The sequence below is a fragment of the Triturus cristatus genome, chromosome 2_1, assembly GCF_964204655.1.
Source record: "Triturus cristatus chromosome 2_1, aTriCri1.1, whole genome shotgun sequence".
Lineage (NCBI taxonomy): Eukaryota > Metazoa > Chordata > Amphibia > Caudata > Salamandridae > Triturus > Triturus cristatus.
In genome coordinates, this window is record NC_140581.1 from 31913793 (window position 1) to 31940880 (window position 27088).

The 27088-nt window shown below is 46.0% G+C and overlaps 1 protein-coding gene across 7 annotated transcripts in view; it reads left to right on the top strand.

Moving 5' to 3' along the window:
- LOC146863653 (putative E3 ubiquitin-protein ligase HERC1) overlaps positions 1-27088 on the top strand; it is a 1482062-nt gene that overhangs the window by 640919 nt on the left and 814055 nt on the right. For all 7 annotated transcript variants that reach the window (XM_085627737.1, XM_085627739.1, XM_085627735.1 and 4 more), the window contains exon 32: positions 17403-17500. In XM_085627737.1, coding sequence (XP_085483863.1) covers positions 17403-17500 — 98 coding nt within the window. The remainder of the gene's footprint in view (positions 1-17402; positions 17501-27088) is intronic.

The following is a 27088-nucleotide window of genomic DNA, read 5'->3' on the forward strand; positions in this document are numbered from 1 at the left end:
ACCTCTTTCTGTACCTCTCCTACCTCTTTCTGCACCTTACTTGCTTCTTTCTGCACCGCTCTTGCCTTTTTCTGCACCCCTCTTCCCTCTTTGTGCAATTCTCATGCCTCTTTCTATACCTCCCTTCTCTCTTTCTGTACCACTCTTGTCTCTCTCTGTACCTCTGTGCTTCTTTCTGCACTTCTCTTGCCTCTTTTTGCACCCTTCCTGCCTCTTTCTGTACCCCTCTTGCCTCTTTGTGCACCTCTCCTACCCCTTTCTGTACCCCTCTTGCCTCTTTTTGCACCTCTGTTGGTTCTTTCTGCACTGCTCTTGCTTCTTTCTGCACCTCTGTTCCAAATTTCTGGATCCCTCTTGCCTCTTTCTGTACCCCTTTGCCCTCTTTCTGTACCTCTCTTGCCTCAGTCTGCCCACCTGTTCCCTGTTTCTGTACCCCTTGTGCCTGTTTCTGCAACTCTCTTCCCTCTTTCTGCAGTTCTCTTGTATCCTTCCGCACCTCTGTTGCTTCTTTCTGCACCTCTCTTGCACATTTTGGCACCCCTCTTGCCTCCTTCTGCACCTCTGTTGGTTCTTTCTGCACTACTCTTGCTTCTTTCTGCACCTCTTTTGCCTGTTTCTGTACTTTTCTTTCCTCCTTATGTACTCAAATGGGAAGTGCAAGCTGTCAAGTTTAAAGGTCAGTGAAGCTCTCATGAATGAGGTATATGTCTACTTGTATATGTATTCTTACATGTGTTATGCATCTGAAGATTGTAGCTTAAACAGCGGGTAACTTCTCCAATAGGTGGTCAAATCTTCTCAGTTCTGCTCTGTCATTCGGTTGCACAGGCAGAGATGTCTTATGTATATATGTGTTATAGAGCCCCTCAAATAAACTATTGAATACTCATATGACCTGTATTGTGAGCAGAAAGAAATGCATACACCTTCTTTTACACAAACTTACAGAGTATGCTGTTTGAAACACAGGTATTCAAATGTTTGCATGTTTATTTTAATGTAACCATGTCACTAGGTAAAAGCATAGACACGCATGCATACCTTCACAAAACTTGGTCAGACTTACAACAGTGATATGCTTAGGATTGCTGTTTTATATTTGGTAGGCCTAACATTCTGAGCAGTCGATTAATAGTGAACCTTCAAGAGAAAAGTGAGGTTTAAGACATCTTCGGAGAAGGATTAGTGATTAGGGTACTTTGTAAGAGTCTGTTGTAAGGTAGAGTCAAAGTAGACCTCTTTCTGCACCTCTGTTGGTTCTTTCTGCGCCTTTCTTTATCTTTCTGCACGGCCTACCTATATAGGCATAATCAAAAATGTGCATTTAAAAAGCCTTACAAAGTCACTGAAAAAACCAGAGGTTTCATGGACATTATAGTTAGGAATTAGCAGTTAAAAAACCTTTGAAATTCACTGAAAAAAAACAGAGGTTTCAGGGACGTTGTAGTTAGAAATTAGCATTTAAAAAAACCTCAGAAATTCACTGAAAAAAACACAGGTTTCAGGGATGTTATAGTTAGTTGGACATTTCACTCGTACACAACCAGAGAAATTTGGCCATTATAGTTAGTTGTGCTAACTATACCTCGGGCCCCCGCAATGCACTGCTGATGATGTCACAGTCATGCAATGGCCAGTGACATCACTGATGACATCACTGATGACATCTCAAATGACATAACTGATGACATCATCCACATGATCATTTGATGCACCTCCTCACACCCTAATATAACCTTTGATACACCCCCTCTAAAATACAGACTACCATTCTCAAAACCATAGACACTCCAATACCAGTTACTATATAACCACTTACTAATTCATAGGTCTACACACACATCCACTCACCTATACAGTCACTCATACACGCAGTTACTCGTGTGTATGTCTTCTTTAACTGTCTGTCTCCCTTGTTGTCATTCTCTGTTTGCTTTTACTTTTTCCATAGCTAGCTTTTCTCCGCCTTTCATCTGCCTTCCTGTGTCTCTTTGCTGCGTGGCACCTATCCGTATCAATATTCGTTCATCCTTTTGGCTTTTCTTTCTATCTGCCTGCATCCGCTTTAGCCATAGCTCACTGTAACTGTCTCTTTGTTGTGTTTTTAATTTTTTTATCTGCGTGTTTCCCTTGTTACCTTTGTTTCTGTCTGTCTTTTCTCATTTTCTATCTTAATACTTTCTGCCTGCCTTTTGTGACAGTTGACCTCTCTGTTTTCTACTTTACTTGCCTTTTATTGAACACTCCAACTGTCTGCCTTCTCACGCCCCCTTGCCTTTTCTATATGTTCCTGTTTTATTCCCATTATATATATATTTTTCTAATTCTCTCGCTTGTTTTGTACCTAACTCTAAACATTTGTGAAGTCATGCCATCTTGTCCCCGAGCTCTTTGGTACAATGCATGTAGATGCTTAGCAAATGACAGTATTGCAGGACAGGCTTCTGCAATGGTTTACAAGGCTCACGTCATGGGTCAGAGGGACCTGAAGACAGACAGGCATTTCACAGCGCATATGTGCCCACACAGCGTACCTCTCCACTCCCTGCAGCAACCACGCCAGTGGTGAACCCTAAGATTCTAGAGAGGCAAATGCCACTGCATGGATCAATATGTCATAAGCCTATTTTTGCACCTCTGTTGGTTCTTTCTGTACTGCACCTCTTTTGCAAATTTCTACATCACTCTTGCCTATTTCTGCAACCCTCTTCCTTTTTTGTCCACTTCTCTTGCTTCTTTCTGCACTTCTCATGCTTCTTTCTGCACTGCTCTTGCTTCTTTCTGCACCTCTCTTGCAAATTTCTGTATCCCTCTTGCCTCTTTCTCCACCCCTGCACCCTTGTTCCCCCTTTCTGTACCTTTCTTGCCTGCTTCCGCACTTTTCTTGACTCTTTCTGCACCTTTTTTGCTTCTTTCTGCACTTCTCTTGCTTCTTTCTGCACCCCTCTTGCCTCTTTCTGTACCCCTTTTGCATCTTTGTGTACCTCTCCTGCCTCACTCTACACCTCTCTTGCCTTTTTCTGCAGTTCTCTTGCTGCTTTCTGCACCTCTTTTACTTCGTTCTGCACTCCACTTGCCTTTTTCTGTACCCCTCTTTCCTCTTTCTGCACCTCTGTTGGTTCTTTCTGCACTGCTCTTGCTTCTTTCTGCACCTCTGTCCCAAATTTCATCATCCCTCTTGCCTCTTTCTGCACCCCCTCTTCCCTCTTTCTGTACCTCTCTTGCCTCAGTCTGCCTACCTGTTCCCTCTTTCTGCATCCCTTACCGTAGTTTTCTTGCCTCCTTCTGCACCTCACTTGCCTCTTTCTGCACCTCCATTGGTTCTTTTGCACTGCTCTTGCTTCTTTCTCCACCTCTCTTGCAAATTTCTGCACCTGTCTTGCCTCTTTCTGCACCCATCTTACCTCTTTCTGCACCTCTTTTGCTTCTATCTGCACCCCTGTTCCCTCGTTCTGTACCTCTTTTGGCTGTTTCTGCAAGTCTCCTGCCTCTTTATTCAGTTTTCTTGCCTCCTTCTGCACCTCTGTTGCTTCTTTCTGCACTTCTCTTGCCTCTTTCTGCACCCCGTTGCTTCATTCTGCACTTCTCATGCTTCTTTCTGCACCTGTCTTGCTTCCTTCTGCACCCCTGTTGTCTCTGCACACGTCTTCCCTCTCTCTGTACCTCTCCTGCCTCTTTCTGCACCTCACTTGCCTCTTTCTGCACTTCTCTTGCTTATTTCTATACCTCTGTTGCTTCTTTCAGCAATTCTCCTACCCCTTTCAGCAATTACCTTGCCTCTTTCTGCACTTCTCTTGCTTGTTTTTGCCCCTCTCTTACCTCTTTCTGTACCTCTCCTACCTCTTTCTGCACCTCACTTGCTTATTTCTGCACCGCTCTTGCCTTTTTCTGCACCCCTCTTCCCTCTTTGTGCAATTCTCATGCCTCTTTTTATACCTCCCTTCCCTCTTTCCGCACCACTCTTGTCTTTTTTCTGTACCTCTGTTGCTTCTTTCTGCACTTCTCTTGCCTCTTTTTGCACCCTTCCTGCCTCTTTCTGTACCCCTCTTGCCTCTTTGTGCACCTCTGCTACCCCTTTCTGCACACCTCTTGCCTCTTTTTGCACCTCTGTTGGTTCTTTCTGTATCCCTCTGCCCTCTTTCTGCACCTCTCTTGCCTCAGTCTGCCCACCTGTTCCCTATTTCTGTACCCCTTTTGCCTGTTTCTGCAACTCTCTTCCCTCTTTCTGCAGTTCTCTTGTATCCTTCCGCACCTCTGTTGCTTCTTTCTGCACCTCTCATTCACATTTTGGCACCCCTCTTGCCTCTTTCTGTACCCCTCTTGCCTCCTTCTGCACCTCTGTTGGTTCTTTCTGCACTGCTCTTGCTTCTTTCTGCACCGCTTTTGCCTGTTTCTGTACTTTTCTTTCCTCCTTCTGTACTCAAATGGGAAGTCACAGTCATGACATGGCCAGTGACATCACTGATGACATCATTGATGACATCTCAAATTACATCACTGATGACATCACTGATGACATCATCCACATGATCATTTGATGCACCTCCTCACACCCTAATATAACCTTTGATACACCCCCTCTACAATACAGACTACCATTCTCGAAACCATAGACACACCAAGTTTACAGAGATCTTACTTATCTCACCACTAAACTTTAGATTGAGATCATTCATGTTCAGAATCTTGACATAATCTCAGGCTGACTCTTCTGTATTGTTATAGATGATAAATAAGTAATCTATGTATCGGTTCCAACTGACTAATTTATTGGTCCATACTTCATTGGCATCCGACCAGGCCACCCGCTTCTCCCACCAGCCTACGAAAAGATTTGCATAGCTGGGGGCGAAGCAGGTGCCGATGGCCGTGCCTTGTGTCTGTCTGAACAATTGCTCCTGAAAAAGGAAAATGTTATTGGTTAGGCAATACTCGACAAATTCCAGAATCATACGATTGTGGTCCATATATTTCAAGGAACGTCCTTTCAAAAAGTGCTCAATTGCTTCCAGGCCCTTCTCATGTTGAATACTAGTATAAAGGCTTGAAATGTCTAGGGTGATCATAACAAAATCTGATTCCCAGGTAATGCCCTCAATTTAAAAAAAAAAAGTCTTTAGTGTCCTGAATGTAAGAGGTCAGTTTAATCACAAAGTTAAACAAAAAGAAATCAATGTAAGTGGACATATTTTCAGTTATTGCTCCCTTCGAGGACACTATGGGACGCCCTGGGGGGTTCACATTGTCTTTATGTAGCTTAGGGAGGTGATAAAAAGTCAGAATGACTGGATGTTTACAATTCATAAATTTATATTCATTGTCGTCCAACATACCTTTGTATTTCCATTTGCTTATCAGCTGTCCATAAGTTTCAATACTACTAGAGTATTCTTTCATGGAGATGCCTCTGTAATTGGACGTGTCGTTGAGTTGTTTCAATGCTTCCTTGCAGTAGTATTCAAAGGTTAGCAAGACTACATTTCCCCCTTTGTCTGAGGGTTTACAGACGATTATGTGATCTCCTTGTAGATTCTTAATTGCCTTTCTTTGTTGCTGTGTTATGTTTTTAATATCATTGTGCTCCTCTCTTGATTGGAATTTCATCAGACCTTTAATTACCTGGTCCGTGAACAGATCAATGGAGTCGTGTGGCATCTGGGGGACAAATTTATATGCTGGTTTGAAGGGACTCTTGGGGCTCTTTTGTAATATGACCGCACTATCATTACCATGTGCGGTGTTGAAGTCCATATTTGCAGCCTGTGTGGACGTCATGCCCTCCATTTGTAACTCCTCCAGGATCGCCACTGTGCTAAGATCATGGCTGGTCAGGAGATCCATTCCTGCACTTGGAAACTCTGTTAGGCCAATGGAATTTCTGGGGCCTTGCAACTTAAAGAATTTCCGTAGTTTAATCTTCCTAGCAAATTTAAAGAGATCAATTCTCGTTTGAGTGTACTCCAGTTTTTTGATGGACAGAATGATAAGCCCAGTTGCAGAACTGACTTCTCATCATCCGTGAGAATTCTGGGCGTGAGATTTACAATAGTTAAGGTGTCAGCGTCAGTTATAGACGTCTGGCTCCCCGCTTGCTCCTTGTTATTCTTGGCGATTAGTTGCTGGCACTTGTGCCAGCCTCCTCTTCTCGTCCTTTTCGTCGAGTGTTTCTTTTTATCGGTGCTGGGGGCTTGCCTCGGCCACCTCTCCCTAATGTTTGTCTGATTAAGAGAAACTCCTTGTGAAAAGAGGCCGGTTGCTCAGTGCCTGCTTGTTGCACCGCCCTTCGGTCAGGAGGCTGCTCAGAGTCCGTCTCATCTGATTCGGATGTTTCCACCTGCTCCACCGCTTTTTGGTTTCCGTTATCATGTAACAGTCGTCGTGGTGCATCAAATCTCTTGGCAAATGTTAGAACTCGCCCTAATTCGTAATCATGGGCATCCCTTTCAAATTTGTCTTGTTTGCGTTGTCTTATTTTCTGTTCATATTTTGTCAAGCGTTTTTTTATAGCCTCGGTTAATTCCTCAACCTTGTTTTTATCAGCATGTGTAGCCAATTCACCTTCGAGAATGCCAATTTCCTCCAGGGCTCGTGCACGATTGCTCCATGCGAATTTGACTAAAATTCGCACCATGCCCTGGGAGGAGTGGGCTGTATGTTCTGCCCATTCTTCAAGCAGCCTAGGGTCTGGATTCTCATAGGCTGGGACCGTATATATCCTCAGCCCTCTGGGTATTCTCTGTACATCAATGTATTGTTGGAGAGATATGGCTTCCCACCATTTGCGGGTTTCTCTTTCGTACAGCCTTTCCAATTTCTGGAACTTTGTTTTCAGGTCATCTCCCCCTTGTGTAGTGGCTCCACTTTTGTTCCTCTGTGTGCCTTCCCTCCTTTTAAAAATATCTTCCGCTGCCTCACGGCGCGGCACGCCGCGTCACTGAACATGATGAAGAGCACTCAAATCTGCTCTTTCTTTGTGTTAGAGTTTCCCTTGCTCTGCCGTTTTCGATTAAGGCGCTTCGTGTGCTATCATCAATCTGCTTATGCCATAGTAATTGCTCTCACCTCTGGATTTATGTGACGCCTCTGCTTTTGTGTATGTGATGGTCTGTCTTCGCGTACCGGCGTTTAAACTCCAGCGACGGCCCCAGTTACCGCTGACATCAAAGGAACGCCCAATTACCAGTTCTCGGCGTTCCAGTCTTTGTTGTTACTTTGGCGTGAGGCTCGCAACCAAAGGGGAGTTTAGTAAGAGTCTAAATGGCTCCGGCGGTGCAGGGATAAGTACGGACTGCTCACTGGATTTTCCACCAAAGTCCCTGTACTCGCGAACGGGTGCTTTACGCGTGTTGGTGGAAACACGCAATATCTCGCTGCTGCAAAGTACAAAAAGTACAGCACTCCCGGGAAACTGATCACCCAGTTTTTATTGGGTTTGAAACAACACAAAAAAGACGCGTTCCGACGACTACCTTTGTCAATTTCACACGGCAGCCCGAGACAGCGTTATTTAAATCAAAATCATGACATTCATTGGTTGTTTGAGTTGAGGTTGAAAACAAACAAAGGACTTGGGAGATGGACTTAGAAATAATTTCGGCCATCTTAAAACATGCATTCTTCAATCATTATGCAGGTTTATACAGCTAAGTAAATCCTAACAACTGTGCATATGTACAAATATATACAAATATACAGAGGATTAATTAATGGAAATCATGCCCTATATGGGCTGAAGCTGTCCAGAAGTCCATTATTCAAATCTGACATATAAATCAAAAAAGTATATATATATATATATTCACTTAAAAAACCATAGGTTTCACACACGTTATAGTTAGGAATTAGCATTTAAAAAACCTTGCAAATTCACCTAAAAAACCATAGGTTTCACACATGTTATAGTTAGCTGGACATTTCACTCGTAAAAAACCAATGAAATTCCCCCGTTATAGTTAGTTCAGATAACTATAACTCGCACGCCCGCAATCCACTGCTTATGACGTCACATATTACATCACTCATGACATGGTCAGTGGCATCACTCATGACATCACTGATGACATCATCCTTGTGATAGAGTGGCGGTCGCGCGAGTTATAGTTATCTGAACTAACTATAACGGGGGAATTTCATTGGTTTTTTACGAGTGAAATGTCCAGCTAACTATAACATGTGTGAAACCTATGGTTTTTTAAGTGAATTTGCAAGGTTTTTTAAATGCTAATTCCTAACTATAACGTGTGTGAAACCTATGGTTTTTTAAGTGAATTTGTACGGTTTTTTAAATGCTAAGTTATGTATTTATTATAATTTTTTTTTTTTCAAGGTTTTTCACCGTGCGCGCGCGCGCTTTGGGGGCGCTTTGGAGGCACGGTGCGCTGCGCGCACCATGCGCGCACCCCGCAATTATTTTCAAAAATAAAAAATAAAAAATTCACCCTTGGGGGTCCTTCTGTGACCCCCTGACAAAGGCGAGGGGGTCAGGAACTCTCTTCCCTGCCCCCTTTTCCCGTTTTCCACCTTTTTTCCACCTTTCCTTTTCAGTGCGACAGACAAAATGGCGGCCGACACTTCCTGATTTCGACCGATTCGAATGTTTACTGACATCTATCAACCAATCAGAATTTTGCTCGCGCACGGCACCGTGCGTGCACAGTGCGCGCACAGTGCGCGCGTATAGATATTTATATGCTTTTAAATGCTATTTTCTCAGTAAATACTGAACAGATTGACACCAGACCTGCGAAAGGCACAATTTTCAAAACTCAGCTCCTACCCTGAAAGTCTCAGGGTGGTTCGTCAAGGGGGTGCCGAGAAAAAAGGGGGGTCTCAAAACGCGTTTTCCCCATGCAATTTCCCATAGGATCTGTTGTCGCAGCTACAGCCCGAACCACTGAACGGAATGACACCAAATTTGGCAAAGAGGTAGTCCCCAGTTCAGACTCGTGCCTTTTGCATAAATGGTGTGAATCTGTTCAGTAGTTCCTGAGAAAATTAGGGTAAAAAAGTTAGTGATATCTATGGCCGGGGAGGATCCGCGGACCCTACCCGTACTGTAAGCGCACCCTCCCCGAACTGAGCACGCACCCTCCCGATCGCTCGCTGAATGCTAATTGGCTGTCGAGTGTCTCTCTACATTCAAAACCAGGAACTGTTGGCGGCCATTTTCTGCCTCGGTAGAAGCGAGGCTGAAGAAGCAAGGGGAATAAGTGTGTAAAACATATAAAGGGGGCAGAGTGGAAATACTCTGACCCTCCAGAGGTGCTTAGGGGGTCCCAGAAGGACCCCCTGGGGCCCCCTTTTTAAAGAAAATAAAACGGCGAAATACGCGCACGGTGCGCTCATCCTAACGTGTTGGGTGCACGGATTCTCACGCGTTGGGTGCGTGGATCCACGGCAATGTTTTTGGAAAAAAGACAAGAAATCATTGGTTGTATGACTACTTTCTACACTGAAAGGTAGGGTGTATATTTCTGTTTTTTAAAGGTATGATTCTTATTGGTTAACAAAAACAGATTGTAAGGCACATTATATATGATAAGCTGATATGTTGAAAAGTCAAGCACACTTCCTGTCTTGATTAGCAACATTGTGTGCTGAACTTGTGTCCTGTGAGCTCAGTGCAGTGTTCCATGAGCTGTTTCTATGGTAACAGGCAGAAGGCAGATTGGGGGAAGGGTTGAAATGTATTTCAGTTGGATAGGGTTGAAATGTTTAACCAATAGAAATGTGTGTTTGCTTTTGAGTTTATGTGTGAAGGATTGTGATTTGATGTTTACATGTATATGTGTGGAAAATGAAAGGGAAACTTTTCCATTCTTTGTTTTTGCTGAGAGGTGCACAGTGCAGAGATTCTGTAAAAGAAAATATGGTGAGTGATTGATATACTTCTTAATCTACAAAAGAACTTGAAAGATGAGTTATTTAATTGTGAGGGGATGTATGTAGACTATTTTGATTTTAATCAGACTAATGTATTTCTCCTGCTAAAGTGTAAGGAGTACTTTTTTTCTCTACAATGTGTGTGCATGTAGAAACCATTCTGTGATAAGCATTTGTGTTTTTCATGTGTTTGTAGACAGATAACTGTGCTGTTTTTATATTTTGGTAGAATTAGAAACCAGTCATTGTTTATGAATTTGTGAAATGAGTTATGTTATGTTTCTATACTAAAATGTAGTACTACTTCTAGATGAAGAAATGTGTTTTGGTATAGTGCAAGAGATAGTGTTGTTTGTCTAGAATCACACAGTGAGTTAGAAGCCAGTCTTTGCTTATGCTATGATTAAATGAGTCAGGCCTTGACACAAAAGTGCAGTCCTGAAATATGTAGATTGTGTGAAGTTCCCTTACCACTTCCACAGTAGTGAATGATTTTTGGTAAACTCCTAGTTATAGTGGTTGTTGTCTAGAATCACACTGTGAGAGAAGCATTTGGGATCAGTGTGAGAGAAGCATTTGGTAACATCATGTATTTCCTGACAGATAACTGTTTTAAAACCTGTCATGTTGTGAAGTTTTAGTAGCATTAGAATCCAGTCTTTGCTTATGCGTTGATTAAATGAGTCATGCTTTGACACTGATGTGCTGTACTTAAATATGTAGATTGTGTGCAGTACCATTAACTCTTCCAGACTAGTGAATGAGTTTTGGTAAACTCCTAGGATAGTGTTGCTTGTCTAAAATCACACTGTGAGTGTGTGTGCATTTGGGTAAGGATTGTGAGAGAAGCATTTGGTAACATCGTGTATTTGCTGACAGATAACTGTTTTAAAACTGGTCATGTTGTCAAGTTTTAGTAGCCTTAGAAGCCAGTCTTTGCTTATGCTTTGATTAAATGAGTCAGGCTTTGACACAAAAGTGCAGTCCTGAAATATGAAGATTGTGTGCAGTTCCCTTACCACTTCCACAGTAGTGAATGATTTTTGGTAAACTCCTGGGTATAGTGGTTGTTGTCTAGAATCACACTGTGAGTGTGTGTGCATTTGGGAACCACTGTGAGAGAAGCATTTGGTAACATCGTGTATTTGCTGACAGATAACTAATTTAAAAGCTCTCATGTTGTCAAGTTGTAGTAGCATTAGAAGCTAGTCTTTGCTTATGCATTGATATAATGAGTCAGGGTTTGACACTAAGGTGCAGTATCATGTACTATTCTGTTCACTGTGGCAGAACTGAAAATTTAAAAGTTTTACCTAAGCACTGTCCTAGAAGTAGTCTGATTATTTAGTCAGTTTCTAAGTACCAAACAGATTGCTTCAAATGTCTATGCAGTATGCATGTAGTGTTCTAACATACTATACACTTGTCTTTTACACCTTCAATTCCCTAGTCAGTATCCATACACTTCCAGGAAACATCCTGTCACTTCCTTTGCAGTCCTCTAGAGACCTATTCAACAGAATGTACAAATCCATTCACTGTGCCAAAACCCAAACACTTATAAATTCACCAAGACACTCTCTTTCCAGTACTCTAATCATTCAGTCAGTGCCTCAGTATTCATACACTGAGCCAGGCCTTAGCACATGGACTGCTTCAAACCCCTATGCACTATGCATGCAGTCTTCTAACCACATGGACTGCTTCAAACCCCTATCCACTATGCATGCAGTCCTCTAACCACCTACACACTTGTCTTTCACACCTTCAATTCCCCAGTCAGTATCCGTTCACTTCCAGCAAACACCCTGTCACTGCCGTTGCACTCCTCTAGTGACCCATTCAGCACCATGTACTAATCCATTCACTGCGCCAAACCCTAATAAATTCACCCAGGCACTCACCTTGCAGTACTCTAAACATTCAGTCAGTACCCAAGTACTCATCCAGTGACCCAGGCCTTAGTATATGGACTGCTTCAAACCCTTATCCACTATGCATGCAGTCCTCTAACCACCTACACAATTGTCTTTCACACCTTCAATTACCTAGTCAGTATCCATACACTTTCAGGAAATACCCTGTCACTCCCTTTGCAGTCCTCTAGTGACCCATTCAGCACCATGTACTAATCCATTCACTGTGCTAAAACCCAAACACTTATAAATTCACCAAGATACTATCTTTGCAGTACTCTAATCATTCAGTCAGTGCCTAAGTATTCATACACTGAGCCAGGCCTTAGCACATGGACTGCTTCAAACCCCTATGCACTATGCATGCAGTCTTCTAACCACCTAGACACTTGTCTTTCACACTTTCAATTTCCTAGTCAGTATCCATACAGTCCAGCACTTGTCACTGCCTTTGCACTCCTCTAGTGACCCATTCAGTACCAAGTACTAATCCATTCCCTGTGCGAAAAGCCTAGCACTTATAAATTCACCTAGGCACTCTCCTTGCTGTACTCTAATCATTCAGTCAGTACCCAAGTAGTCATGCAGTGAGCCAAGCCTTAGCACATGGACTGCTTTAAATGCCTATGCAGTATGGATGCAGTCCTCTAATCACCTACACAGTTGTGTTTCACACCTTCTATTCCCTAGTTAGTATTCATACTCTTCTAGCAAACACCCTGTCACTCACCCAGTGTGTCTCCTTATAGTACTGTAATCATTTAGTCAGTTAGCATGTAGTCTTTTAGTGAGGTAGGCTTTAGGGCATGAACTGCTTCAAAGTAGTATGCACTATGCATGTAGTGTTTTAACGATCGTCACACTTGTGGTTCAGGGCTATAGTTTCTTAGTCAGTTTTTATATAAAATGTGTTTGTATAGAAATGGAATAGTATAAATTTGATAGTTATTAATATACATTTATTTGTGATTCTTTTTTACAGATACAGAACTGGAGTGTTTCTCATCTGTTTGCACTCTTCCCGTGCAAGATTGTTTGGATGAAGGGTCCTTAGGTGTTTCATCATACTTGCTGTGCCGCACGAGTATTTTTTGTTAGGATCTTCTCGTAACAGAACTCTTTGGCAAATCTTGCGAGTGACGAAGGTGGCATTGGTCTTTGTTTGCCCCTTGGGAAAAGTAAAAAATGTCCTCACCACTGAAGAAAAACGTTGTGGGCGTGGTGCCTTCTGCAAAAAAAATTCCTCAGATTCGGTAAATATTTTAAAGCGGCAACATTTACAGTTTTTGTAAGTTAAACTTATAACATTTTGTTAGCTGTATGCATTTTATATATTTGTGATTTGTTTCTTGTGGTATTTTGTTGAGAATACCATGTTGTTTTTTTTTAACAATCTTTCTGATTTTCCAGGTCTGTCGTCGACATCCATGGTGTCCACAGGAGTATTCCGCCTTGTTGTTTTGTATTATTGTTGTTACATTTTGTTTATTAGTTTATTGTTCATATATATGTTAATAAAAAAATAAAGTTTGAAAATAGTTTATTGTTTATATATTTATTATTCTAAAAAATAAAGTTTGAAAAAAAAATTAATAATGTTTTTGGTTGTTCTCTTAACTGCTGTGTGACTCTTTCTTGTTCTTATTACTGTTATTTGATGGAGTCGACCATGGTGTTAAATTTTGGGGCACTTATCGCTGGAATACTGGTGATATCTGCAGTTTGCACCAACTTCTGAATAGTGTGTTAGATTTATCTCAACTTTACTTCCGTTAAAGTGCTGATAATGAAATGGAGAGTAGCCGTTCCCGTGCAAAAAGACACGAGGTGCACCTTTCCGATTTATTCTAAATACTAAAATCCTGTATTGAATTGCACAAAATCTATTAAGAAATCTCATTTTATTTATATTGATTGGGAATAGTGCGTCAGGTGCTGAATCTTGATGAGATACACTGCTCAGTTCGTATATTGTTCTGCACACGAAAAACATCACATCACAACTTTCACACCAATTGCAATGCGAAACAAATTCCGGCGATAAGACACGTTAGCACCAGGGATATTACACCTGCTTTCTTCTGGTGTTAAGCAGGACAACTACCTGCACCATGAAAGGGAACACAGCCAAGAGTCACACCAGAAGACCCACAGGTGCCATAGAGTCAATGAGCATGATACAGGGATACCCATGAGGGCCAGAAGACTCATCTCAACAACTCCAGTACCGCCAATGCCCCCCAAACCCACATTTTAGTAAGTGTGTCCCTGTGGTCATTGTCTTAGCATGATAGGCATGAGCCCTGCAACATCACAGTGTGCTGTCACCTCAGCGTTGGCAGTGAGCCTGGATGTGTAGCTACGTACGCATCCTCCTGCATGCACAACTGGTGTGTGCTGGTCTGGGGTTCACAGGTCAGTACAGGGGTGTGCCTATCTGGCAAGGGGTACGGGGTGTCTCAGACATGTCCATGTACAGGAAGTGCGGTAAGTGTGTCTCTGTGTTCTGGTGTGGCCTGCTACAAGAGCCGCAGCAGTCGATGTTGTAAAGTGGCATGCACCACCTCCAAACGGCACTGTGATGTTGTAGTTGGAATGTAGCAGGACATGCGCAAATCGGCATTACAATGGTGTGCCGTACGAGTGCACGAGATACAACAGCGCACCGTACAAAAGTGTGGGGGCTCGTGGGAGGGAGGAGCAGCCATTTGGCAACATAACACACAGTGAACTCGACCATGTGCCACATGCTGGGCATCTCATCCATGATGACCACGGTTGCAGACATCCCACAACACCAACGACTGGCCTTTGTACATATCCTGTATGAATGCAGCGTGGTTTTCACATCTATGCTCGTTCAGTGGTGTGATGTTGGCGGGTTGTGTGACTTGTGCTCCTTGTTGGTGTGTTTCATTTTGGCCATTGTTAGTCTATATGTGTGTTGTACTTAATTGTGCATGTGTGCCATTCTGCCCATCTCCCCCCTCCCCCCACTCCCTGCTGCTTCTTCCTCTTCCTAGTGCTGTTGTGTCTATAACTTTGTTGCTGCACACATAAATACATGTAAAGAATAAATTAGAATAGTTCCTTGATTCTTTTAGGTTTCAGGACTTCTCTATTGGTTTCTTTTTAATTTTCCATATGAACCGTTTTTTTAATATTCAACAACACATAGAAGTCAGAAGTGCAACGTATTCTATCAACACACTTTCTAGAACATTCTACAACACGTGCAGGTTAAAAGTTCATCAATTTTTTAAAACGTAACGATATTTTTTTGTAACATTTTCTTGAATATTTAACGACACGTGCAGGTTAAAAGTTGACGCTTGTTTTAATTTCGATCAGGGCCTTCCAAATGCAAGTAGCAGGTGTGGTTGAGCTGAGCAAATTTTATCCTATGATATGTACTCCACGTTGAAAATGCTTTTTCTTAACCAATCACAAAGATGCTTTTCCACAAAACTAATGTGCACCCTACTTTTAAAAAAGAATGCTTTTCATGATATCTTTAGAGATAAGTTATATATAGGAATTAGCATTTAAAAAACCATTGAAATTCACTGAAAAAACCATAGGTTTCATGCACGTTATAGTTAGGAATTGGCATTTAAAAAACCTTGGAAATTCACTGAAAAAAACATAGATTGCAGGGGCGTTATAGTTAGCTGGACATTTCCCTCGTACAAAACCCTAGAAATTCCCCTGTTATAGTTAGTTCAGCTAACTATAACTCGCGCCCCCGCAATGCACTGCTGATGACGTCACATATTACATCACTCATGACATGGTCAGTGACATCACTGATGACATCACTGATGACATCTCAAATGACATCACTGATGACATCACTGATGACGTCATCCATGTGATAGATTAGTACATCTTCTCACACCCTAATATAACCTTTGATACACCGACTCAAAATTTCAGACGGCCATTTTGACAACCATAGATACTCCAATACCAATAACTACTCACCCACTCATTGACTTTTAGGTCTACATACATGTCCACTCACTCACCTCTACAGTCACTCATACTTACAGTCACTCTGTGCATTTATACACCTACATAGACACTCACACACCGCCAATCATCCATTGAGGTACTGAGACATCTAGTCGGTCATGCAAATAATTAATCACAGTCCAATTTACTCACCTATACAGTTAAACACACTCAAGTTCACTTACTCATAAAAATACTAACACCAAATGCAATAACTGTTTCATATGTATGACTTTGCTATGCCCGTGCTTTAACAAAATAAAAAAAAGATTGTCAAAAAAATAAATACTAACAAATTCTGTGTCTTCCTGAAGAAAAAACAAACAGCACATGACACAGATATCCTTGAACTATGGCGCATACAGCCACTCCCAAAATCACACACTCTCAGATATAGATAGTTATATACTCTTACCCACATATACACTGCGTTTCACATATGTAGTTACTGACACATGTACAACTGAGATATACATTCAATCACTAACACATCCATACATACACTCACCCAACCATACAGTCCATCACAGATGCACTCTTAAAACCATGCACCCAGTGAATCACCCACTCACACATCTAGTCACAAAGTCACACACACCCTACCCACATAAACACTCAGGCACCCATACAGATACTCAGACAACTAATCAATAACCCATATAGACACTCATATAGCTATTTACAAAACCATGCAGCCACTTATACACCAACACACAGACACATACAGACATTCACACAGTTTAGTCACTAGTCTGCAGTAAGGTACATTTAATGACTCACTTATAGAGTCAGTTACGCACCTAGAAAATCATCCATTCACACACTTGTACACCCACTTATTGTTCAACAGGCCTTTCCCTATATATATTAAACATAATAAAACTGTTCAGAAACACATACTCAATGGATGATGTCATCAGTGATGTCATTTGAGATGTCATCAGTGATGTCATCAGTGATGTCACTGACCATGTCATGAGTGATGTAATATGTGACGTCATCAGCAGTGCATCGCGGGGGCGCGAGTTATAGTTAGCTGAACTAACTATAACAGGGGAATTTCTAGGGTTTTGTACGAGGGAAATGTCCAGCTAACTATAACGCCCCTGAAACCTATGGTTTTTTCAGTGAATATATATATATATATACACATGTACATATGTATTTTTTTTAAATCATATGCTATGAGCTATGTGTAAGTCACACGTGACTACCTGGAAGCTCATGTTTTGTATGTTATTTGTCCTGTTGCTTTATTTTCTTTTTTTGCATTTAATTAAATAAAGATTTTGAAAGTTAAAAATCACGCAAAAGTGCCTGTGCTAGTTATTTAACGTCATGCTCTGAGATGTCATGGCATTTGCTCATTAGTGTTCACATGTGAGAACCTTTTACAGTTTGCTGTGTCTAGAAGAGGCACAGGGGATCTCTGCACACAGAAAACCTGTGGGTGGTTCTTACCCTAACCCTTTTGCCTACTTGCCTACTTCTGTTTCAGAGGATAATTCATAGCGGGTGTAGGGTGAGAGTGGTAGAGGGGTAGTAATTGCTCACTTAACTATTCACACTTCTTACCCTCTATTGCTTCAGGGGCACCAGTGATTCAGACCCTCCGCTGCCGGATGTTGATGCTACACCTTCTTGAAGCTCTGCTTCCTGCCTGTTCCTCATCAGATATTATTCCTGAGGTGAGCAGACACTATTGGTGCTTTATCCTCCATTGAGCCACCCTTCCTCCTCCTCACCCCGTAGTGTTTCCATCTCCCTCGTGGGCCGTTCTTCATGAGTTAGTGACACTGTTCTTCCTTGTCCATCACAAAGCGCTTTTCTCCTTGTTCAGTTCCTGTATCTTCAGGCGTTTCCAAACCAACCAATTCTGATATTTTCACATTTTTTTCAGTTTCATACACTTCTGACTAGTCATGGTCCCGACTCCCTCTTGGTCTCTTTCCCTCCCTTCACTCTCCCTCGTACTGTCAACTGATCGCTGTCTGGTGATACATCCATTTTGGATGTCAACATGCAACCCTTCCACAAATCAAAAAATGCATTCCTCAATGTCAGGAACACTCATTCACAGTCAGATACCAGCTGCGTTTGGAGATCCTGGCATGCTATCTCTCTTGACACCCTTAACCTGTGTCTGACAGAGGTGCACGGTGGCCGAAGTGAACGAAGATGTCTGGTTGGTGGTAGACGGCTTGTGTCCTCCAGCAATGTTGCTGTATGATATTCAGATGGTTACAAGTTACCACAGCTGAAGATCACCAATAGATGTGTTCGAGGGAGCTTTTTGTAGGGGGCACGGGGACATGGGGGGACCTTCACCAAATGATCGAGGGAGTGATTTAGGGGCAAAAGGAGCACCTTAACTTGAGGCGGGCTGCCTGGGAACACTCGCACTAAAAATGAAGGAAAAAGATATGTGAGTCATGGAAACTAAGCCAAAAGGTTTAACAGATTTATTTAAGAAGGTGCAACTTCAAGAAACTTCAACAAAAAGGCATAAAAATACAAAATACAAATATAGTGACCTCGCACGAATCAGAAGGCATTTCTACATGGAAGCACTGAACTCGTTTGGGGAGAGACACTTCAGGAAACCTCAAAGACACATTTATAAATGCACTATGAAAAACATAAGTTAAATCAAGGAAAATGTTCTCAGAATGCAAAACACATTTGATCTAAAATGCAGAGAATACTCCTGTTTCACCCTAAAAGAAAACAGCCTTGCAAGTGCAATATAAGCATTAAATTCTCAATAAGAAAACACCAATTTAGAGACAAAATAACATACATAGCATATACAGCAAATATATTGGCAAGTTAAATTGTATCTTAAAAACAAAAAACAAGAGCTCTTGGGGAGCACCCACACCCGCCTGCCATCTATTAACAGACGGGTGGGGTAGTCCGCCGAGGACTGTGTGGGCTTCCCTTTTATACTTTTTAAGGCTATGAGAAGCGCCTACAGTAACGTCATCTCACGCCACTTCTACCTACGTCACTTAGTGCATGGTTGTCACCATTTTATCAGACGTGTCGTGTCTATCCCACTAAATGTGGAATGTAGACTGGGTGAAAGTTTATTATTATTATTATTAAAAGGATTTGTAATGCGCATGGCTGCCACAGCAACGAGGCGTCCCAGTGCAGCAGCAAGAGCCAGAAACAAGAGCCATAGCAAATCAAAGTGATTAAATGGTTAAAGGATGGAAAAGCCAGGTCTTCAAGGCCTTACGGAAGGCCAAATGGTTAGGAATCGTTCTAATAGATGTCGGAAGTGAGTTCCAAAGTTTGGTCACCAGGTATTGAAACGAGCGCCCCCCTGCCCTGGTCCTCCGTACACGAGGAGCACAAACCAAAGATTGTTCAGCAGATCGCAGTGAGCGCTCAAGTACATAGGCTTTCAACAAATACTGAAGGCCCGGCGGAGCCTGCTTAGCTAAAATCTTGTGTGAGATACACAGTGCTTTAAACTGTATCCGCCTACCCACCGGCAGCCAATGAAGTTTAGGGAGCACATGGGCGACTGAACAATGCTTGGGTAGTGAGACCAGAATCCGCGCTGCTGCATTCTGGACCCTCTGAAGGCGGTTTACGCTAGCCCCAGTAGCTCCCAGATACAGGCAGTTCCCATAGTCTAATCTGGAGAGAACAGACGCTTGGACAATAGTCTGCCGCACCGAAGGAGGAAAAAACCCGAGCAGTGGCTTAAGACCCCGTAGGAGTCCAAAACAAACCCCAGCAACAGCCTTAGTTTGTTTCTCAAAGGTCATTACTCGGTCAAACCATATCCCCAGATTTTTTACAGTGTCCCTAGGGACTGGGGCAGGTTTTAAGCGGTCAGGCCAGTAGAAATCAGTCAGAAATCAGATTATAGTCTCAGACCAAGCACTCGTAAATTGCATAGGGCAAGCAGAAAATATGTAATGTAAAGGAATAATATATATATATATATCTAGATATATGTGTCTGGGTTGCCACAATTATCACGCGGCTGCAGTGGGAACTTCTCTATTCTCATGTACAGACCCAGGATGTGATGTGCTATATGTCGACAGAATAGAGAGACAGTGAACTCTGCGCCAGTGAACTTTACACACGGGTAGGGTGGGGGCTCTATAGTTTGGAGCAGGAGGCCTCGCAGAGAGAGGCTGGCGGTGATGTTTGGTCAGACAAGCTGTTCAGTAAAGATGGGTACAGAACTTTGGTCAACTTAACAAAAGGCCTACAGATCAGGCTGGCAGGGCCTATGTAGGGGTTCATACTGGCTTAGTGACAAGGATGGCCCAGGGCATTTGTTATATAGTAAAACAGGACCCTCCGGTCAATTTAACACGGCCTACAAATTAGGCTGTCAGGGGAAGGACAAGGGGTATCATACCTCAGGTGTGGACAGAACGGGCCTCGGGTACCCTATGATAAAAAATAGACCCTCTCTCAGATGCAATCCAAGCCATCCACCAAGAATGATGGAACGCCACTATACAGGACCAATTAAGCGGCACCATGGAGGGTCGCCAGACTTTAATGTGTTTGCCCCATCTGAGAAATAAACTTGTTGCGACACTAACTCCTGAGACACAGACTCCTGGTAATCCCATCATCTCGCAATAATTGTCTTCTCTCATTGGCCAAGGCTGGTCACCAGGGAGTAGTGAAAGCCACAAGCAGACTCAGAAGCAAACTACCATTTCCCCAACTTGAGTACATGGCAGAAACAGTGATGAAGTATTGCCTACTGTGCCAGGCAGCCAGTCCACCTGATTCTTCGTCTCCTATCATCGCTGAGGATATTTCACCTCCCCTCTGAGTTCAAGCCGGTGATGACATTGTAGGAGAGTAGGATCTGCTTCACATGTTTACCCCCACGTTTTGTGGTGTTTCACTGTTTTTCGTCTTTAGTCTGGCTGGGACCCTGCTATTCAGGGCCCCAGCCTAGCTGCTTTCTCTCTAAATTGATTGCATGTACTTTAGGTACATTTCAGATTGGATCTGGAGTGCCCTTATAAGTCCCTAGTATATGGTATACTATGTACCCAGGGCATAGGTACCCCAGAGGCCTACCAGGGGCTGAAGCATGTATTATGCCACCCCTGGAAAGCCACCCAAAATGACACCACAGGTCTGCTACTGCAGCCTGGGTAAGGTGGTGCATGCACCCCTTACTGAGGTATAGGTTCAATATACCTCACCTATCACTGCACATACAAACCTATCAATCTCCCCTATGGCAGGCCTTATCAATCCTGAAGGCAGGGTGCTTGGTTATATGTGAGAGGGTGCCCAGGCATGAGATGAGCCCCTCTGCAGCCTTCGGAATCTCTTCTTCAGGGTTGTCAGTGGTGCCGCCGGACCATATACTCTTAAGTGCATTATAACCAAACTGTAAACGCAAACTTTGGACTGGCTGCACGGAACCATGTCGTGTTTGGTGTCAAACACCTTGGAATCATACCCCCACACCAGTAACTCGTGTGGGAGTATGATCCCACCCTTCTAGAGGGAGAGACATGGCAGTACTGGGTTACCCGGTAGAAACTTAACAGAGCCCTGGCATCACAAAATGGATGCTGCAGCCACAGACACGGGTCTGGCCTCCTGCTGCTGACCACAACTCTGCCAGGGGAGGCCTGGACAATAGGTTTCCTGTCACAGGGAGGTGTAACCACCTCCCAGACAGGCTTATGTGTATTGGGGCTTGAAAGGAGCACTCTCTGAGTGCTTTGAAGTCCTGCACTGCAGGCACATTTGGTGTCCCTGTGCATAGTCCATCTCAAACCGGTTCAGGGGCTTACAGCCCCTGCTCTGGCATGAAACTGGACAAAGGAAATGGGTGTAGCCACCCCTCTTTCCAAACCTTCCCATAGGTGGGTCCCCAGAGCTAGTCCAAACCCTTCCTTAGGTATAAGTAAGGAACCTCTGTAAACAGAACTTTAGATATCCCTGGATGAAACTCTGAAGCTGAATCCTAGAACTTCGACGCTCTACTCAAGAAATCTCCCTTGGGGTCAAGGAGTGACTCCCCTGCTTGGCAGGCACCAACAAAGCAATTTGCCGGTCTGCATTTTCAAAGCTCCCGCCGGACTCCAAAGTATTTGCAGCCCAGGTAGAGGATTTCCACACATCTCACAGGCCGACCCACGTCCCCAGCAAAGCTGAGACCTGCAGCCCTCATGAGTGGTGTGGAACCGGAACTCCTGGTCACCAGGCACTTTTGCAAGTGCATTGACTTCTCGAGGTCTCTTGAAGTCGTGCTTGGGCTTACTTGTAGCCCCCACCTCGAGCACTGAATCCACTGAAGATTGTTGGCCTAGTCACCCCGAGTGACCTGTGGGCTGACATTTTGTGTTTCATCTCAAGGTTCCTTCGCGATCCCTGGTCCGTTGACTAGTGGGTCCCTGGGGGGTAACTTTGAATTTCCTTGGGCTTCTCTGGTTGCTCCAGATGTGCCCCGACTCCCTACCAAGTGGTGAGTCCCTCAGATCTTGCTGGTCTGCACCGAAGCATTTCTTCTCTATCTGCGTGGGTTGCTGTTGCTAAAGCTTGTTGTGTCCAGTCCGGACACCTAAGTGGCAGCACTTGACATCCTTCGTGGGACAGCTCAAATCCAGCTCCTGGTCATCCTTGACGCCTCCTGGTCCTTGTGGCTGAAGTGTGAAGCTTCACCTCCTTCACCTGAAATCACCCGACATTGGTGGGCATCTGCCTATCGCCTTCCTGGTCACTGGCTAGTGACCCAGACTTTGTCCCCTCTGCTTTCAGGTTCTTCTCATCTTCGATACAGGCTTGGATCTCTCCGGACAATTTGCATCTTCCAGGCAGCAGCACTTCTTCGCCAGCTTCCATTGAAATCGAGGATGCGACCTGACACCATTTGACACCTATGCACCCGGCTTCCCTGGGTGAGGTAACACAAGTACTCCAGTGCTCCCATGGGTGTTGACCCTAGAACTTCCTAAGTCCCAACTGGTCCTGACTCATTTCTAAGTGTCCCTAATCTTTAAAAATCTAACCGCGACTTTCCCTATAGAAGCTAACGGGAGCTCGCGGCTGTGTTCTCACACTGCACACAGCCCCCGTGTCACTACCTTGGGTGGTTCCTTGGGGCTCCCAGCGATTTTACAGGCTATAGGCTTTGTGTCTAGTTAAGTCGTGGTTCTTATACCAGTATTTTAGTATATTGTTTGGCTTGGCCCTTGGGCCTGAGGTGTATTTGTGCTATTTTACTGTAATATATGCAGTGTAAGTTATGTGTTTTGACCTCTAGTCTCATCAAGAGACTAGAAGGGTGTGTTTAGTAATAAATACATTTACTTTATATATATATACCTGGTGCGGCTACCTTTCATTTAGGCACGCAAAAGATTATAGACTGGTAAAACAAGCTGCTTCACATTCCTTCAAGACTTAGCCTGAAGGCTGCTCTCCATAGCTACCACTAGGATAACTTTCAATAAAGGTTGTCTGTTAGACGGACCGGGAGGGTCGGCCGAGGACAAGGGGAGAGGTCTCCGGGGAGAGCCGTCTCCAGCGATCGAACAGACGAGTAACTTCCCCCCCACAGATGTACACCACACAAGGATAAGGTTTAACGTTCTTTATAAGCGATCTCTTAGGTACGATAGAATGGTACAAGGAGGTCTGGACTCAGGGGTCCCCTCGATTCTAGTCTCTTGGTTGGGAAAGGGGGTAGCGGGACAGTCTGGTTACCAATCTGGTAGATGCGATGATGGATAGCTCACAATCCTCGAGCTCGGTGTTCTAGCTGGACGGGCCGCGGCAGCGCCAGCAGGTCCCGGTGAAGGTGGTCGTTACACGGTCCGCGGCAGCGCCAGCAGGTCCCGATGAAGGTGGTTGTTACACGGTCCGCGGCAGCGCCAGCAGGTCCCGATGAAGGTGGTTGTTACAACGGTCCGCGGCAGCGCCAGCAGGTCCCGACAAAGGTGGTGGTTCCAACGGTCCGCGGCAGCGCCAGCAGGTCCCGACAAAGGTGGTAGTTGCAACGGTCCGCGGCAGCGCCAGCAGGTCCCGACGAGGATGGAGGATGTAGAAGGCCGCGGCAGCGCCAGCAGGCAGGACGATAGTTCACAAGGCAGGGCTACGGCAGCGCCGGTAGTCCGTCAAGGATGAGTTCTTCTCGGTGTCTCTCGACTCCAGGATACAACTGCCTTCCTGCTCTGGAGCTGTCCTAGTTATAGGTCTGGCGCCCTTTGATGTCCGGACCCTCGCACTTGGAGGTCGGGAGGTCCGGGTTGAGGGAGTCCAGACACCCAGCAGGGGGGTGGAGCCAGCGCCCGGGGGAGCTGGAGGGCGATCGGCACCTGGCGGGGGAGAGCCATCGACACTTCTTTCTCCCATCGACCTGCCAAGTGGTCCGTTCACCTCCTGGGTGGATGGTGGTGCCGGGATGTCGGGGCCTGGCCAGGCCCAGGGTTAGGGTCGAGCTGAGGCCACGCGGCCTCGTGGTGCAGTGTCCAAGATGGCGGCCGGTCCGGCCGAGGGAGCCGGTAGTGGTTCGGCCCCATGATACAGAGATGTCCGGGGGCAGGAGTTCCGTCTGGAGACGGGGTGCGGGTTGTTTCTGTGGGTAACACCTGGAGGGCCGGGGCTTGGGCCCTGTCATGCGGGGAGGGAGCGAGCCCTTCATGTGGCCTGTCCAACATGCGTCCCCCCCAGCTGAAGGCGGGGAGAGTCACCCATCCTCTTGGGGACTCTCCTCGTCGAGGCGGAAAAAGCGTGACAGGCCATCTGCGTTGGCGTGGTCTTGGCCCGGTCGATGTTCCACAGTGAAGTCCATCCCCTGCAGGGAGATGGACCAGCGCAATAGTTTGGGGTTTTCCCCCCGCATCTGCATTAGCCGTTGCAGGGGTCGATGATCTGTTTGCACCCGGAAGTGGGTACCGAAGAGATAGGGCCGGAGCTTTTTGAGGGCCCACACCACTGCGAAGGCCTCCCTCTCGATGGTGCTCCAGCGCCGTTCTCGGGCCAGGAGGCGTCTGCTGATGAAGGCCACCGGTTGGTCAAGTCCCTCGGAGTTCAGCTGGGAGAGGTCCGCCCCGATGCCATGGTCGGAGGCATCTGTTTGCACAATGAATTCCTGACTGTATTCGGGGGCCTGGAGCACAGGGGCAGTGCACATGGCGGCTTCCCGCTTCTCGAAGGCCGCTTGACAGTCTGGGGTCCAGTTGATCTTCTTCGGGTGGTTTTTGGATGTGAGTCCCGTGAGGGGCCCCACAATGCTGCCATAGTCCCTCACGAACCGCCGGTAGTAGCCGGTGAGCCCCAAGAAGGCTCGGACCTCGGTCTGCGTGACTGGGGGCTGCCAGGACTGGATGGCAGCGATTTTGAGTTGCAGAGGGGCCACCAGACCGCTTCCCATCTGGTGTCCGAGGTAGGTCACGGATCCCTGACCAATTTGGCACTTGCCGGCCTTGATTATGAGGCCGGCCCGCTGGAGGGCCTGCAGGACCTCTCGGAGGTGGTGGAGGTGGTCGGACCAGTGGCGGCTGTACACAGCGATATCGTCCAGGTAGGCGGCGCTGAACTCCTCGAGCCCCGCCAAGACCTGGTTCACTAGTCGCTGAAAAGTAGCTGGGGCATTCTTCATGCCGAAGGGCATGACTTTGAAGTGGTAGTGGCCATCGGGGGTAGAAAAGGCGGACCGTTCTTGGGCCCGGGGTGTGAGACCGATCTGCCAGTAGCCCGCTGTCAGGTCGAAGATGCTGAGGTAGCGGGCAGCCCCCATGCGGTCGATCAATTCATCCGCTCGGGGGATGGGATGAGCGTCGGTTCTGGTGACAGCATTCAAGCCCCGATAGTCGACGCAGAATCGGAGCTCAGGAGTAGTGCCGGGGGTAGCAGCTTTGGGGACCAGCACGACCGGGCTGGCCCAGGGGCTGTCCGAGGGCTCGATGACCCGAGCGTGAGCATCTTGGATACTTCCTCTTGGATGCAGGCCCGCACCCGATCTGGTACGCGGTATGCCCGGTGTCTGATAGGGGGACTGTCCCCAGTGTCCACATCGTGCAAGCACCAGGGGGTGACCCCTGGGGTGAGGGAAAACAAGGTAGCAAACTGCAGCAGGAGGTCCCGGCAGCCTTGGCGCTGTTCCGGGGTGAGGGCATCGGAGAGCCGGACCCCGTCCACGGAACCATCTTTCTCCCGAGTCTTCAGGAGATCAGGGAGAGGCTCGGAGTCTTCTTCCGCTCCACTGTCTGTAGCCATCAGGAGGCTGAGCTCCGAGCGCACAAAGTGGGGTTTGAGTCTGTTGGTGTGGAGGACCCGGAGGGGGTTCCGGGGAGATTCCATATCGATGAGATAGGTGACGGGGCTCTTGCGTTCGACCACTTTAAAGGGCCCCGTCCACTTGTCCTGCAAGGCACATGGTTCGGTGGGGGACATCACCCACACTTGTTGGCCAGGTTCGAATTCGATGGAGGAGGCATTTTGATCGTACCATTTTTTCATGTCCTCCTGACTGGCCTCTAACTCCGCGATTCTCTGTTCGCTGTACAATAGGTCGTTGTCCCAATAGATCCAATGGGCTCCGGTGGTGTCCCCTGCGCTTTGGGCGAGGGCTTGCTGGCGGAGTCCCTCGAGGAAGGGACAGGTCTTCTGTTCTTGACGGAACTGTTCCTGGGTGGGCCCCCCTTCTTGACGCCACTGAGCCAGGTCGGGAAGGTCCTGGGGCTGAGCGACCCCTTCGGGGGTTTGCTCTGGGGGGTCGGTATAGTCGGTGTCCTCTACTGGAGCGATCGGGGGAGGAGGTGCAGGCCATTCTGGTTCTTCTGGTCGGGGGATGGCACGGGCGGCCATGGACCGGGTGGTTACGCACGCCCAGTCCGGGAGGCCCAACATCCCCAGGTGTTCTCTTCTTTCTACGGCGGCCCACGGGGAACTCTCAAGATCATTCCCCAGGAGACAGTCCACGGGGGCATCATCCCGGACCGTCACCTTCAACATGCCGGAGACTCCTCCCCATTCGAAGGGGACGCAGGCCATCCGACATAGACTCTCTGAATTGTCGGCTGAACGGACGGGGCAGAGAATGTTCGGCAGGATCTGCTCTGGTTTTACCAGGTGACAGCGGACGGCCGTCACACTGGCCCCCGTGTCACGTAGTGCTTCGGCCCGGCGCCCATTAATGTTCACCCACTGGCTATATTTTCTGGTGTTGGCGGGTAGGGGAGCCCGCGGGACCATGTCTCTTCCCCCAAGGCACGCTAGAACCATGGCGGCCGGTTCCCACTCTTGTTGTGCCTGCTCGT